The sequence below is a fragment of the Hyperolius riggenbachi genome, chromosome 3 (assembly GCF_040937935.1).
Source record: "Hyperolius riggenbachi isolate aHypRig1 chromosome 3, aHypRig1.pri, whole genome shotgun sequence".
NCBI lineage: Eukaryota > Metazoa > Chordata > Amphibia > Anura > Hyperoliidae > Hyperolius > Hyperolius riggenbachi.
The window spans coordinates 238,665,121-238,679,623 of NC_090648.1; the positions used below are offsets into that span (position 1 = coordinate 238,665,121).

Here is a 14,503-nt window from a genome sequence, read left to right on the forward strand (position 1 = left end):
TCGATTGCCAACTCCACCTGTGCTCTCTTTCATTAATTAAAAAATCATTCTGAAAAAGTACAACCAAGTCACGGGCTAAAAAGAAAAAAGGTTTCTTTTTCCAGTCCCTATGGGTTCATTGCTTCATTCTCAATTGATGTGCAACTTTTGTTTAACTGCCTGGGCGATAATCCCGAGCTGAGCTCGGGGTATGTCGCGCAGGAGGAGTTCTCAGGCCCTGGTGGGCCGATTTGCGTAATTTTTTTTTGGTTATACGCAGCTAGCACTTTGCTAGCTGCGTGTAACTTCCGATCGCCGCCGATCCGCCGCTACCCGCCGTGCCACGCAGCCCCCCCCTCCCCGACCCCTTGCGCAGCCTGGCCAATCAGTGCCAGGCAGCGCTGAGGGGTGGATCGGGACTCCCTCTGACGTCATGACGTCCATGACGTCGGTGACGTCATGCCGCCCCGTCGCCATGGCGACCTGGGAAGCCCAGCAGGAAATCCTGTTCTGAACGGGATTTCCTGCTTACTCTGATCGCCGAAGGCGATTGGAGTGGGTGGGGGGATGCCGCTGCGCAGCGGCTATCATGTAGCGAGCCCAGGGCTCGCTACATGATATACAAAATAAAAAATTAAAAAAAAAAAAAGTGCTGCGCCCCCTCCTGGGCGATGTAATTATATCGCCCAGAGGGTTAATCATACACTACCTTCTAGGCATGTCCATTTCACATTACTTTAATTATTTCAAGCAACTTACATTTTCTAAGATGATTAATAAGCTAAATGATCTATGTAATAATCACTCCAGGTTAGTAAACACATTTCTGGTGTTGCATTAATAAACCGTATAATATCAATAATCATCGTTTCAAATGAGATACTACTTGAAATTTTAAAGCTCCATAAATGTCTTTCTGAAGGTACAAATCAAATATGTGCACAAAAACGTACCGTATTTCGCGCCGTATAAAACGCTCCGGAATATAAGACGCACCCAAATTTAGAGGGCAAAAACCAGGAAAAAAATACTAAACTTAGTGCGTCCATGTTCCAGGAGCGTCTTTTACATGTTGTGTGCTCCTGTGTACCTCATGTCTCTTCCGGTGTGCCCCATCTGTCCTGCTGTATGCCCCATGTGTTTTTCTATGTGTCCAGTGTGCCCCTTCTCCCCATGAGTACCTGTCTGCCTGTCTCCCCCATGTGTACCCTGTCTGCCTGTCTCCCTCTGTGTCCTGTTTCCCCCATGTGTCCTGACAGCCCCTTCTCCCCATATGTCCCTCCTGTGTCCGTCTCCCCATGTATCCTGTCTCCCATATGTGTCCCTTCTCCCTATGTGCACCTTGTCTGCCTGTCTCCCACATGTGTCCTCCTGTGTCAGTCTCCCCATGTGTCCTCCTGTGTCAGTCTCCCCATGTGTCCTCCTGTGTCAGTCTCCCCATGTGTCCTCCTGTGTCAGTCTCCCATGTCTCCTCCTGTGTCAGTCTCCCCATGTCTCCTCCTGTGTCAGTCTCCCCATGTCTCCTCCTGTGTCAGTCTCCCCATGTGTCCTCCTGTGTCAGTCTCCCCATGTGTCCTCCTGTGTCAGTCTCCCCCATGTGTCCTCCTGTGTCAGTCTCCCCATGTGTCCTCCTGTGTCAGTCTCCCCATGTGTCCTCCTGTGTCAGTCTCCCCATGTGTCCTCCTGTGTCCTCTCCCCATGTGTCCTCCTGTGTCCTCTCCCCATGTGTCCTCCTGTGTCCCTCTTCCCATGTGTCCTCCTGTGTCAGCCTGTGTCCCTCTCCCCATGTGTCCACCTGTGTCAGTCTGTGTCCTCCCCATGTGTCCCTCTCTCCATCAGTCCTGTTTCCCCCATGTGGCATGTGCCTGGCTCCCCTTCGTGCTTAAGGTGTCCTCCTCTGATTTCCTCCTGCCCCCTCCATGTGTGCATCTCCCCGTTCCCTTACACCCCCCCCCCCCCCCCCCCGCGTCTCCGATATCTCCGATGTAAAGCCTTCCTCCCTCCGGGTCTGCATCTACAGCGGCTTACCTCATACATGCCGCCGTGTCCTCCTGTGTCAGTCTCCCCATGTGTCCTCCTGTGTCAGTCTCCCCATGTGTCCTCCTGTGTCAGTCTCCCCATGTGTCCTCCTGTGTCAGTCTCCCCATGTGTCCTCCTGTGTCAGTCTGTGTCCTCTCCCCATGTGTCCTCCTGTGTCCCTCTCCCCATGTGTCCTCCTGTGTCAGCCTGTGTCCCTCTCCCCATGTGTCCACCTGTGTCAGTCTGTGTCCTCCCCATGTGTCCCTCTCCCCCATCAGTCCTGTTTCCCCCATGTGGCATGTGCCTGGCTCCCCTTCGTGCTTAAGGTGTCCCCCTCTGATTTCCTCCTGCCCCCCTCCATGTGTGCATCTCCCCGTTCCCTTACACCCCCCCCCCCCCCCCCCCCCCGCGTCTCCGATATCTCCGATGTAAAGCCTCCCTCCCTCCGGGTCTGCATCTGCAGCGGCTTACCTCATACATGCCGCCGCGAAGACTGCAGACACCCGGCTACTCCATGTGTTCCCTCTACTGCGCGGCTTGTACGGATGACGCAATCAGTACAAGCCGCGCAGTAGAGGGAAACACATGGAGTAGCCGGGAGTCTGCAGTCTTCGCGGCGGCATGTATCAGGTAAGCCGCTGCAGCTGCAGACCCGGAGGGAGGGAGGCTTTACATCGGAGATATCAGAGACACGCGCGGGGGGGGGGGGGACCAGGGAGATGCACACATGGAGGGGGCAGGAGGAAATTAGAGGGGGACACCTTAAAGAGACTCCGTAACAAAAATTACATCCTGTTTTTTATCATCCTACAAGTTCCAAAAGCTATTCTAATGTCCTCTGACTTACTGCAGCACATTCTACTATCACCATCTCTGTAATAAATCAGCTTATCTCTCTCTTGTCAGACTTGTCAGCCTGTGTCTGGAAGGCTGCCAAGTTCTTCAGTGTTGTGGTTCTGTGATGCATCTCCCCCCTCCAAGCCCCTCTCTGCACACTGCCTGTAAGTTATTTAGATTAGGGCAGCTTCTCTCTTATCTTTTACAAGCTGGTTAAATCCTCCTCTGAGCTGGCTGGACTTTCACATACTGAGGAATTACATACAGGCAGAGCTGTCTGCACTCTGCAGGAAGAAACAGCCACTTCAGTGGAAGATGGTTGCAGGGGGAAAGAAACACACAAATGATCTCTTGAGATTCAAAAGGAAGGGTGTATACAGCCTGCTTGTGTATGAATGTATTTTCTATGTGTGGACATACTGTACATCAACCTACTTCCTGTTTTGGTGGCCATTTTGTTTGTTTATAAACAAACTTTTTAAAACTGTTTTTAACCACTTTTAATGCGGCGGGGAGCGGCGAAATTGTGACAGAGGGTAATAGGAGATGTCCCCTAACGCACTGGTATGTTTACTTTTGTGCGATTTTAACAATACAGATTCTCTTTAAGCACGCAGGGGAGCCAGGCACAGCGAGCGCGCACACACATGCAGGGAATCCCCAATGGCGGCGGGTCAGCGGTTCATATCGGCGGGCGTTCACAAGTTGGGGATTCCCTGCCTTTGCCGTATAAGACGCAGGGACTTTTTCTCCCTATTTTAGGGGGAGAAAAGGTGCGTCTTATACAGCGGAAAATACGGTATATAGGATTCTGAAACATTAAAAAATAAATTCTATACGCATTTGACAAATATTATACCTAACTCTAAAACATTACGAAGAGAGGTCATTAAAGGAATAAGTTCTGTAAGTAAATATCTTAGAACACACACACTTTCTGTGAGGGTAAATGTATAAGGGCCTGTTTCCACTACACGCAGATTGGATGCAGAAAAACGGACTCTAATGAATGCCTATGGGAAAATCTGCATCAGAAGAATTGCGTTTAGTAGAAACAGGCCCATAGGCATTCATTGGAGTCAGTTTTTATGCATCCATTCTGCATCCAATCTGCGTGTAGTGGAAATAGGCCCTTTAGTCATGGTTTGCCCATTGTAAAATATTTCCTCTCCCTGCTTTACATTCTGACATTTATCACATGGTGACATTTTTACTGCTGGCAAGTGATTTCAGTGGAAGTAGCTGCTGCTTGCTTTTTGGCAGTTGCAAACAGCTGTAAAAAGCCATTTCCCACAATGCAGCAAGGTTCACAGACAGGAAACTGCCAGGACCATGGTTCTCAAAGTTTCATGTGGGAGGGGTTTCAGCACAATATCAGCCACACAGAGCCCCCTGATGATCAGTTTGTGAAAAGGAATAGATTTCTCATGTAAAAGAAGGGAATCAAGCTACTGATTGGGATGAAGTTCAATTCTTGGTCACGGTTTCTCTTTAAACTACTTACCAGCTGTTAGAGAGAGGTGGTGAGAGGGGAGAGGTAAGAGTGATAAGGAGACCCTTGCTGAAAGAGAAAGACTAAATGCTGCTGACTTCCCTTCCTTTGCTACCCTTATCTGGGTGATAGCAGGGAAAGTGGAGGAGTCTTGACATAAAAGGAAGCTACAGGACCTAGCTAACCAGTTAATTTTAATATACGTTTCTTCTTCGCAAGGCATACACTACTCTAGGAGTTACAAACACATTTCAAAAATATGGTTTAAGATTCAGCTACTAAGAACAGCACACATCTTTCAATACTCACAACAAAATCATTTGAATTTCAATAAGCCGATTATCAAACCTTTCAGTTTGCGGTTTATGATGCACTAACCAAGTTAGCAGTACTTATTAGTGCAGCAGGCTGTTAATTGCTTAATTGATACATCATTTCAAATTGATAACCATATTAAAAAAAAATGTTATCCTATGCAGTTTTTGGGGAGTAAACACTGCAAAGTGCTCTGCGCACCTGCTGCCTTTCCTTGCCAGTTGGAATTGGCCCAGATATTTAGATTTACACCTTGGAAACTGGCTCACAAAATTCAATTAGGATGATCTAATAATGTTTGCTATTAAATAATTCACTTCTAAAACCACATAAAAGATTGAAATATGCAGCGATTAGATAATATGTAATACTGTTTTGGGTCATCTACTATGCAGATTATGAGTGACAGAATATTTTAGCAAGGAATATATGCTGCAGAACAACACGTAACTTATTTTTACCTCACATAGTTGAAACAATATTTCAATTTAAGATACAGGACATAAAATAGGCCGGATATGTGAAGAAAAAGTCGATTTTTTTTTTTTTAATCTAAAAAAAAAAAATACAAGGTAAGAGAAGGATTTCCTAGAGGTTGGCACTGTGGTCCTTATTGCAGAGCTACTGTTGTCAAATAAAAAAGTAAATAAGAATATGAATAATAAGAAGGATGCACATTCCTCAATATGGTCAATATTTAATAAAGGTTATAAAACTGCTCATCAAATAAAAACTATGTAAATAATTTATATGTAAAGAGCACTGTCAATTTAATCTTGCAATAAAAACAATGTAACGTTCGCAACCAGTAACAGAAGTAATGTAGTTAAAATACTGGCTACAAACAGTATAACAGGTTAGGTAAAAGGTGATAAGATTGGCTTTATCACACAGGAGAGCAGAGGGGGAAGCAGAACAGGTTGGCCCTAAACATTAATGCAAGCAGCGCCACAGCAATGGCTGGCGGGCCGAATGCACTTATCTCACCAGAGCTTTGGGGGCTACTGGAATGGCTTAGCGGGCCGGGTTTGGCTCTGGTTAAGAATATGTTAAATTACAAAGATAATTTCTTACAGATTATTGTGCAAAGTGCCTTACTCTTTGTGTCACAAAATAAACCAGAGTGTATTTATGATGTACAAATTGCAAATTAAAAATTAGCCTGTCACCTGCTATTGCTGACCTGCTTTTAAAAAAAAAAAAAAAAAGTTGAAGATCTGCAATCAGAATACAGATTTTGCCACCTAGCCCAGTAGTATTTAGCAGGAAAACGGACTTTTCAACCGAATGTTTATTCCATGTCAGTAACCCGCTACTATGTGGTGAAGCCAAGATCATAACGTTAGCTTTAATACAAATCAGCAATAAAAGCTGTTCTATTTCTATTCACAAACGGTTCACTTAAAAATAAAAGCAGTGGCTACACACTTACAAAGGTCTTCGTTTTCAGCCTCTCCTCTTCAGTGGCAGCTTTTTCACGCAGGACTGATCTCGTCAGCTGTTCAGTTGAAGCATTTCTTTCCCGTTCAAGAGCTCTCCCTATTTCCTCATGCAATAATTTTCCATGATCTAATCTAGGGATAAAATAAACAGAAGATTACATTTTACATAAGATGCCCTGACAACATACAAATTAGTCTGGTAATCTTTGACTAAAAATGTATGTCACTTTCAAAAAGTCAAATGCCACCACTAAACTGTAAAAATTACCTAAATGACGACATCATTTATGTATGTATAAGGGCCCCTTTGCACTTGCTGGATTTTGCGATCCACTTCTGATCTTTTGCAGATCGCAAAACGCTAGATACTTGAACTAGAACTGGTGAAAACTGCGCTGGGAATTTCCATTACTGCAATATGAATTAACCCAATTGCAATCATCAGTCGTGCTGCTTTTTTCTTGCGATTGGCCTCCAATTGTGTGGGAGCGCAAGAAAATCACAAAGCAGTCGCAGTGGTATGCAATTTTTTTTTTTGCGATGCAGTGATATGAATTTTTCCCCACCTTTTTTCTTTTTGTTGCAAATCGCAATTGCTCAGAACACCTGTCAGATCATGTGAAAATTAGAGAACTGCAATCACATCGCATTAAAAGGCCCTAAGCGCGCTTTGTTTCTGACCTAAAGGAAACAATGTTCCAGGGGTACTGTTGCACAGGTCCACTGAAACAAATATGGTAACATTGCTGGGCAGTGAGATTATCAGTGATGTCACTTCACAGCACTTAACTGCATATAATGATGGACTATTGAAAAAAGGGGAAGGTATTTCTTTTACAAAAATACTTATAATCTACATTGCAGTTGCCACACGCCATCCATTCTCACCACATACTACTGCCAAAATTGTTTTCTGAATTCCTAACTGAGGTCTATCGGTCCAACCCTATGGCCCGACAAGAATTTGGAAAATTCAAATAAGCCCTCCCAGGCTTATTCATTATCGGATGGAAACTAACTAGTTCTGATTGAAACTTGGCATGTGTGATGTCTGCGGTGCTGTGGTACCATGTTGCTCGCCATTGCTGTGTCCATGAGCTAAAAGTAGATCTCCCTAGTAAAGTGAAATTGTTTAACCACTTAAGGACTGCAGTCATAAAACCCCTTAAGGACCAGAGCCTTTTTTTCCATTCGGACCACTGCAGCTTTCACGGTTTATTGCTCAGTCATACAACCTACCACCTAAATGAATTTTACCTCCTTTTCTTGTCACTAATACAGCTTTCTTTCGGTGCTATTTGATTGCTGCTGCGAGTTTTACTTTTTATTATATTCATCAAAAAAGACATGAATTTTGTCAAAAAAATGACTTTTTTAACTTTCTGTGCTGACATTTTTCAAATAAAGTAAAATTTCCTATACATTTGAGCGCGAAAGTTATTCTGCTACATGTCTTTGATAACAAAAAAAACATTCAGTGTATATTTATTGGATTGGGTAAAAGTTATAGCGTTTACAAACTATGGTGCCAAAAGTGAATTTTCCCATTTTCAAGCATCTCTGACTTTTCTGCGCACCTGTCAGGTTTCATGAGGGGCTAAAATTCCAGGATAGTAAAAATCCCCCCCCAAATGACCCCATTTTGGAAAGAAGACATCCCAAAGTATTCAGTGAGAGGCATGGTGAGTTCATAGAAGATTTTATTTTTTGTCACAAGTTAGCGGAAAATGACACTTTGTAACAAAACAAAAAAAAAAAAAAAAGTTTCCATTTCTTCTAACTTGCGACAAAAAAAAATGAAATCTACCACGGACTCACTATGCTACTCTCTGAATACCTTGAAGTGTCTACTTTCCAAAATGGGGTCATTTGTGGGGTGTGTTCACTGTCCTGGCATTTTGGGGGGTGCCTAATTGTAAGCACCCCTGTAAAGCCTAAAGATGCTCATTGGACTTTGGGCCCCTTAGCGCAGTTAGGCTGCAAAAAAGTGCCACACATGTGGTATTGCCGTACTCAGGAGAAGTAGTATAATGTGTTTTGGGGTGTATTTTTACACATACCCATGCTGGGTGGGAGAAATATCTCTGTAAATGACAATTGTTTTATTTTTTTTACACACAATTGTCAATTTATAGAGATATTTCTCCCACTCAGCATGGGTATGTGGAAAAATACACCCCAAAACACATTATACTACTTCTCCTGAGTACGGCGATACCACATGTGTGGCACTTTTTTGCACCCTAACTGCGCTAAGGGGCCCAAAGTCCAATGAGTACCTTTAGGATTTCACAGGTCATTTTGAGAAATTTCGTTTCAAGACTGCTCCTCACGGTTTAGGGCCCCTAAAATGCCAGGACAGTATAGGAATCCCACAAAATTACCCCATTTTAGAAAGAAGACACCCCAAGGTATTCCATTAGGAGGATGGTGAGTTCATAGAAGATTTTTTTTTTTGTCACAAGTTAGCGGAAATTGATTTGAATTGTTTTTTTTCACAAAGTGTCATTTTCTGCTAACTTGTGACAAAAATAAAATCTTCTATGAACTCACCATACTCCTAACGGAATACCTTGGGGTGTCTTCTTTCTAAAATGGGGTCATTTGTGGGGTTCCTATACTGCCCTGGCATTTTAGGGGCCCTAAACCGTGAGGAGTAGTCTTGAAACCAAATGTCGCAAAATGACCTGTGAAATCCTAAAGGTACTCATTGGACTTTGGGCCCCTTAGCGCACTTAGGGTGCAAAAAAGTGCCACACATGTGGTACCGCTGTACTCAGGAGAAGTAGTATAATGTGTTTTGAGGTGTATTTTTACACATACAGATGCTAGGTGGGAGAAATATCTCTGTAAATGACAATTATTTGATTTTTTTTTACACACAATTGTCCATTTACAGAGAGATTTCTCCCACCCAGCATGGGTATGTATAAAAATACACCTCAAAACACATTATACTACTTCTTCTGAGTACGGCGATACCACATGTGTGACACTTTTTTGCAACCTAGGTGCGCTAAGGGGCCTAACGTCCTATTCACAGGTCATTTTGAGGCATTTGGATTCTAGACTACTCCTCACGGTTTAGGGCCCCTAAAATGCCAGGGCAGTATAGGAACCCCAACAAGTGACCCCATTTTAGAAAGAAGACACCCCAAGGTATTCCGTTAGGGGTATGGTGAGTTCATAGAAGATTTTTTTTTTGTCACAAGTTAGCGGAAAATGACACTTTGTGAAAAAAAAAAACAATACATATCAATTTCCGCTAACTTGTGACAAAAAATTAAATCTTCTATGAACTCACCATACTCCTAACGGAATACCTTGGGGTGTCTTCTTTCTAGAATGGGGTCATTTGTGGGGTTCCAATACTGCCCTGGCATTTTAGGGGCCCTAAACCGTGAGGAGTAGTCTTGAACCCAAATGTCTCAAAATGACCTGTGAAATCCTAAAGGTACTCATTGGACTTTGGGCCCCTTAGCACAGTTAGGCTGCAAAAAAGTGTCACACATGTGGTATCGCCGTACTCAGAAGTAGTATAATGTGTTTTGTGGTGTATTTTTACATATAACCATGCTGGGTGGGAGAAATATCTCTGTAAATGACACATTTTTGATTTTTTTTACACACAATTGTCCATTTACAGAGAGATTTCTCCCACCCAGCATGGGTATGTGTAAAAATACACCACAAAACACATTATACTACTTCTCCTGAGTATGGCGATACTACATGTGTGACACTTTTTTGCAGCCTAGGTGCGCTAAGGGGCCCAACGTCCTATTCACAGGTCATTTTGAGGCATTTGTTTTCTAGACTACTCCCTACGGTTTAGGGCCCCTAAAATGCCAGGGCAGTATAGGAACCCCACAAGTGACCCCATTTTAGAAAGACAACACCCCAAGGTATTCCGTTAGGGGTATGGTGAGTTCATAGAATATTTTATTTTTTGTCACAAGTTAGTGAAAAATGACACTTTGTGAAAAAAACAATAAAAATCCAATTTCCGCTAACTTTTGACAAAAAATAATCTTCTATGAACTCATCATACACCTAACAGAATACCTTGGGGTGTCTTCTTTCTAAAATGGGGTCACTTGTGGGGTTCCTATACTGCCCTGGCATTTTACGGGCCCAAAACTGTGAGTAGTCTGGAAACCAAATTTCTCAAAATGACTGTTCAGGGGTATAAGCATCTGCAAATTTTGATGACAGGTGGTCTATGAGGGGGCAAATTTTGTGGAAACGGTCATAAGCAGGGTGGCCTCTTAGATGACAGGATGAATTGGGCCTGATCTGATGAATAGGAGTGCTAGGGGGGTGACAGGAGGTGATTGATGGGTGTCTCAGGGGGCGGTTAGAGGGGAAAATAGATGCAATCAATGCACTGGGGAGGTGATAGGAAGGGGGTCTGAGGGGGATCTGAGGGTTTGGCCGAGTGATCAGGAGCCCACACGGGGCAAATTAGGGCCTGATCTGATGGGTAGGTGTGCTAGGGGGTGACAGGAGGTGATTTATGGGTGTCTCAAGGTGTGATTAGAGGGGGGAAATAGATGCAAGCAATGCACTAGCGAGGTGATCAGCGCTGGGGTCTGAGGGCGTTCTGAGGTGTGGGCGGGTGATTGGGTGCCCGCAAGGGGCAGATTAGGGTCTAATCTGATGGGTAACAGTGACAGGTGGTGATAGGGGGTGATTGATGGGTAATTAGTGGGTGTTTAGAGGAGAGAATAGATGTAAACGATGGATTTGGGAGGTGATCTGATGTCGGATCTGCGGGCGATTTATTGGTGTGGGTGGGTGATCAGATTGCCCGCAAGGGGCAGGTTAGGGGCTGATTGATGGGTGGCAGTGACAGGGGGTGATCGATGGGTGGCAGTGACAGGGGGTGATTGTCAGGTGATCAGTGGGTTATTACAGGGAAGAACGGATGTAAATAATGCACTGGCGAATCGATAAGGGGGGGGGGGGTTGAGGGCAATCTGAGCGTGTGGGCGGGCGATTGGGTGCCCGCAAGGGTCTAATCTGATGGGTAACAGTGACAGGTGGTGATAGGGGCTGATTGATGGGTGATTGATGGGTAATTAGTGGGTGTTTAGAGGAGAGAATAGATGTAAACGATGGATTTGGGAGGTGATCTGATGTCGGATCTGCGGGCGATCTATTGGTGTGGGTGGGTGATCAGATTGCCCGCAAGAGGCAGGTTAGGGGCTGATTGATGGGTGGCAGTGACAGGGGGTGATTGACGGGTGATTGATGGGTGATCAGGGGGGATAGATGCATACAGTACACAGGGGGGGGGGAGGGTCTGGGGGGGTCTGGGGAGAATCTGAGGGGTGGGGGGGTGATCAGGAGGGAGCAGGGGGCAGTTTAGGGACTAAAAAAAAAAAATAGCGTTGACAGATAGTGACAGGGAGTGATTGATGGGTGATTAGGGGGGTGATTGTGTGCAAATGGTGGTCTGGGGGGTGGGCAGGGGGGGGTCTGAGGGGTACTGTGGGCGATCAGGGGGCAGGGGGGGGCAAATCAGTGTGTTTGGGTGCAGACTAGGGTGGCTGCAGCCTGCCCTGGTGGTCCCTCGGACACTGGGACCACCAGGGCAGGAGGCAGCCTGTATAATACACTTTGTAAACATTACAAAGCGTATTATACGCTTCCTATCCGGGGATCGTCGGGTTAACAACCCGCCGGCGCTTCCGATTGGCCGGCGGGTTGACGTCGCGGGTGGGCGGAGCCTATTGCCGGTGGATGCGCGCGCATCCCAGCGCGCGATCCCCGGCCAGAGAGTGCCCCAGGACCTGACGCCAATCTGCGTTACGTGGTCCTGGGGCTGCCACTTTGCCGCCACCGCCAATATGAAGTAGGCGGTCGGCAAGTGGTTAATATAACTAAACCATGCAACTAACCTTTGCAAAAGCAGACAGTGAACACTGTGCAATCACATTGACCAATTATCTAGTGTTACATATTCAAGTGGAACCTTTAGGCCTCTTTCACAGTGCGACATTAATGTCACACGTTACAACAACATGTAACGCCCAATAACTTACAGCAATGAAAAATCAATGGGCTGTTCACAGTGCAGACGTTGCGTTGGTGTCTAACGCTGCACGTTAAATGAAAGTGCTCAATGCTATGCGTTATACACGTTTTTAGCTGCGTTAGACTGTTTGCACATGCTCAGTAATGTTTTGTTTTGTTTTTTCCTTTATTACGCATGCGCAGTTTTCGTTCTATCACTGTGCGACGAAAACGGTGCACCAAATGCAGGGCTAAAGAATGCACTATAACGTCCAAGTTATAGCGCACAATGCGTTGTGTTAGGGGCATGTTGTGCGACCTTAACGTTACATCAAACGCAACGTCTTACTGTGTAAGAGGTCTTAATGTTACAAGATCATACTCATTGCTCATTCAGTATATTTCATAAAAAAATAAAAATAGTGATATGGGATGAAATATTAGGGAAACCTCACGAAAACTACAGAAAAGAATCGAACTACACAGGCACACTACTACAGAACATAGAGGAACAAAGTTTAAGGGAACCAGAGATGAACGATTCACACAAAATAAACATATCAGTTGATAGCTTGTAAAGAATAAATGCTCTACCCGATAATTTTGCCACTCTGGTGTGCCTTTTTGAGTGCTCTTTATCCATTATTGCTCCAGGAAATATCCAATATGGCCGCCGACTCATATCCCTTTCTGCTTCCAGGTTATGAGGTGTTCTGAATGTGCTGTCTAGGCTATATGAGACTATAGACAAGCAGGGCTGCAGCTGCAGCAAATCATCTGTGTGCTTTCTGTGTGCTTTCAACTTCATAATCTGGTATGCTGTGTGGCTGCCTGTAGGAAGTGTCTCTCATAGTAATGAAACTGCATACAGTAGATAATGTTGACTGGCTGCACAGACAGAGTACACAGATCACACAGCCACACTTGTCTGTTAGACAGAGATTTTTCCTGCAGCAGCAGCCCCTCCAATGTCATCAGGGCTCTCAGTATGTAAAGCAGGAAATCTGATCCAGGAGGGGGAAGGCTTGGGCTTGAAAAGACTCCACAGAAGAGTGACTCAGCTATAATGATTCCAGGTCAAACCTCGACTGAATAGTCGGTGGATTCTTATCACAGTTGATAACAGATAGATTAGACTAAGAAGAATAAAACTAAAAGCAGGGTAGGTGTTTACTGCCATGTTCCCACTGATAAATGTAATAAAATACATGAGGGTGCTTAGTCTCTGGTTCTCTTTAAAGGATTATTGTTTTCGTGTCAGTCATCACTTTTCCCAATCAAATTATTCAATTTAAAAAACATGACCATGAAATTTAAAAAGATCCTTTTAAAAATGCACAGGTCAGAAAGGCATTTGAACTTAAAAAAAAAAAAAAAAATTGACACAAAAAGATCATGGGCTTAAAGAGAACCCGAGGCAGCTTTAAGTAAAAAAAAAAAAAAATAATACTACCTGCTCCACGCCGCCTCCTGGATGCATCTACGCCCCCCACGCTGCTCTCCAAGGATACTGGGGTGTTTATCCTCCGCAGCCTTCGATCACTGGCAGACAAATCCAAGATAACTGCGAGCCGTACTTCCTGGGTCCCTGCTTTGCTGCTGATTGGGGGATGCAGGGGAGTGAGGTGACAGAGGCGGCAAGCATGTTGGTGGAGGCGGGGAAGCAATGCGGGGGAGGTGGTGGAAGCGGAGTGATTGACAGCTGGAGGAAAACAGGAGGCTAGCGACAATCAGATTGTTGCTAGCCTGTTGCTAGTTTTAGGGGGGTACAGCGGAGCCCAGGGGAGACTGGCAGCGGCACCAGGAGGACACATACGCATGTCATTGGGCAGAGAATATACCTCTGTGTCCAATAATCTATATGTACCTCGTGTACTTTTAATACTGGTCCCAGGATAGTCTTTGGTGATGGTTTGTAATAGTTCTGTACATTACTAACGGTGTCCTCAGTTGTTATGGAGGTGGATGGCACAGTGCAAAGCAAAGCTGCACAGCAGGTAGGGTCTGTCAAAGGACAATAAGGTTAACCTGTGCTCAGATGAAATAATCTGCCAGTTGGATCTCTTGCTGATGCATTGGGGGATGTCTGTGAGATCAAGAGTTGCTGTACACATGCGGAGCGGCACAAGGCAGGTACGTTGGACTTTAAGGGACAGTACAGTCGGCCTGTGCTCAGATGAGACGATTTGCCATTTGGATCTCTTGTCAATGCAGGGGAGGGCAGGTGGGGAAGTCTGTGAGATCAGGACTCACTGTACACATTCTTGGCAGAGGTGGGTCACCACTAGTTGCGCTGATAGCAATTTTGCTTAAGTACATGGATTTACTTTCAACTGTTTATACTGATGCTACATTACCACATTGAGCGATTTAGCTGCCTCTGTACATTAGTAGACAAAGT

General features: G+C 44.9%; 1 protein-coding gene across 3 annotated transcripts in view; it reads right to left on the bottom strand.

Moving 5' to 3' along the window:
• CHCHD3 (coiled-coil-helix-coiled-coil-helix domain containing 3) overlaps window positions 1-14,503 on the bottom strand; it is a 278,284-nt gene that overhangs the window by 199,271 nt on the left and 64,510 nt on the right. For all 3 annotated transcript variants that reach the window (XM_068272640.1, XM_068272642.1, XM_068272641.1), the window contains exon 4: window positions 6,075-6,216. In XM_068272640.1, coding sequence (XP_068128741.1) covers window positions 6,075-6,216 — 142 coding nt within the window. The remainder of the gene's footprint in view (window positions 1-6,074; window positions 6,217-14,503) is intronic.